The following is a 2,134-nucleotide window of genomic DNA, read 5'->3' on the forward strand; positions in this document are numbered from 1 at the left end:
GAATATCATGATGAAAGAACCAGGGCGGCTACTTCACTGACCCGTTTGTGGTCCAGCTGGGAGTTGTGCAACAGAACAGGACTCATGTTGGTATAAAGTTTCACCATCACACCAATGTCGCTAAAGCAGACGAGGAAAAAACAAAACAAAACAGTAAACATAAACCAACAAGATTTTTAGTTTTCATACATTAAAGCATTTAATTTTCTCACTGTATTTCTGTAATGGTGGCTGTGTAGATGGCACCGAACTCCAGCTGCTGATCTTGCTGCAAAATAAAACGAAATGCACAAAAACGATCATACACAAAAAATATGAATGCACAGAACTGTGCAAAGTCTTATGTCATCCCTCAGTCCTTTGAACTTTGCTTCCATGTAGCTTTTTGAGACCACTTGAAAAGATTACATAAAAAGTCTTTGGAAGCGAAATGATCAAATGGTTTAAAACTTTCGCACATTACCGAGTATCTGAATCAGAATACTTTATTAATCCTTGCAGGAACTTAGTTATTACAGCTGTCCAAAAAATAATTAGAGAATAAAAGATGAACATATAAACAATATAAAATAGAAATGTAAACAAAAAGTTAAACAGTAAGGTGATATAAGAAGAGATGATAAGGGATACTGCATGTTTGAGTAAAGTACATAAACTAAACTGCACAGATAATGAGACAGATGACGTAAGGTTTCACATGTTTAGGGATGAGTTACAAATTTGATTGCCACTGGTAGGAAATGACCTCCTGTGGCACTCAGTGGTGCATTTTAGTGAAAGGAGTCTTGCACTGAATTTCCTTCTGTAACTCATAATATAGAATATAGTTTGAGCTGTTGGATGAATTTACAGTGTATCACTCAAAAAGTTTTGATGTGATAAAAGGATGAGTCCAAACAGCAGAGGACTCACATCATCTTTGCAGATTTCTCTGATGAACTCCTGAGCTTCATTCATCGCTCCAGGAGTTGGAGCAAACACAGAAAACGTCTCCTCGTCCACCTGACTTATTGTAACACCTTGAGAAAAAATAAATAAAAGAAAATATGTATTAGGTTTTAAATCAAAAACACACCCTAAAAGTCATAAATGTGGATTTTTATAACCAGAATCGGACCTGTTTGAGCTTGAATCCTTCGTAGGTTGTATCCTCCCGGACCAACAAATCGAGCTCTTCTAGAAACAGGAACTCTGATATTTTCTAAACCAGAAAACATTTCACATTACAACGCAACTTCTTCAACACAAATAAATATTGTGTAACAATAAAAACCTACCGACGATAGGCCCGTTCTCTTTTCTGTGCTCTCTGGGTTTCGATATACATTTGTTCATAATGCCCAAGATTTCCTTCTTTGCCACTAAAATACAAAAATATATTTTAAAAAAGTGTTTAAGTTCATTCATTGTGTGGATTTGTTTGGGGATTACCCTACCTGTGGCCTGCTGGATCGCCTCCATCACCACTTTGAGAGGTAAACCTGGTATCTTCACATCAGCCTGGAAGCAAAACAAACAAAAATAAATAAATAAAATCTTGAGATACAATTGATTTACTCTTAGCAGTGGTTTGGTACCAAATGTCACTGAAAGAAAACTGCCTTTTCAAACAGAGATAGACTTTTTATTCTGAATCGATGGCCACCAAACAAAAAACTTGTAAAAAATGTCTCTCAGCCGGCCTTGGAAACCTCCTGGAAGAGATGGCACTGGAAAAGGATGTCTGGGCCATCCTGTTTAAGCCTTTGTGCTGACTCCGGAACAAGCAGAATATGATGATGGATGGACGGCAAAGTGTGTTTATTTTTAATTAATCAGTTCTTTTTATCTGCAAACAGCCTGAAAACTGTACCTGTAAAGCAGTGATCCCCTTGTTTGTTCCTGCCAATTTGAAGTCCATGTCTCCAAGATAATCCTCTATTCCCTGTTCAGAAAACAATCAGAGGACAATTCTCAACATCTAAGATATCAAATCTTAATATTAAGTTGCATTTTTAGGATCTTATTTCCTACATCATGGATGGGCAACTGGTGGCCTGCGGGCTGCATGTGGCCCATGGGTGGCTTCCATCTGGCCCGCCAATAGAGTAATTACTGGTTAGCTTGTCATTCATATATGTCTGTGTGTATATAT

General features: G+C 37.4%; 1 protein-coding gene across 1 annotated transcript in view; it reads right to left on the bottom strand.

Annotated features, from left to right (window-relative positions):
• The window catches only part of pnpt1 (polyribonucleotide nucleotidyltransferase 1), a gene marked incomplete in the record, with an annotated part of 11,379 nt that overhangs the window by 979 nt on the left and 8,266 nt on the right, over positions 1 to 2,134 (bottom strand). Inside the window, 7 exon segments of the mRNA XM_014005133.1 lie at positions 42 to 120; positions 213 to 268; positions 913 to 1,019; positions 1,118 to 1,201; positions 1,278 to 1,361; positions 1,437 to 1,500; positions 1,853 to 1,924. Of these exon segments, the coding sequence (XP_013860587.1) occupies positions 42 to 120; positions 213 to 268; positions 913 to 1,019; positions 1,118 to 1,201; positions 1,278 to 1,361; positions 1,437 to 1,500; positions 1,853 to 1,924 (546 nt within the window).

This window comes from Austrofundulus limnaeus, unplaced genomic scaffold (assembly GCF_001266775.1).
Source record: "Austrofundulus limnaeus strain Quisiro unplaced genomic scaffold, Austrofundulus_limnaeus-1.0 Scaffold28, whole genome shotgun sequence".
Classification (NCBI taxonomy): Eukaryota; Metazoa; Chordata; class Actinopteri; order Cyprinodontiformes; family Rivulidae; genus Austrofundulus; species Austrofundulus limnaeus.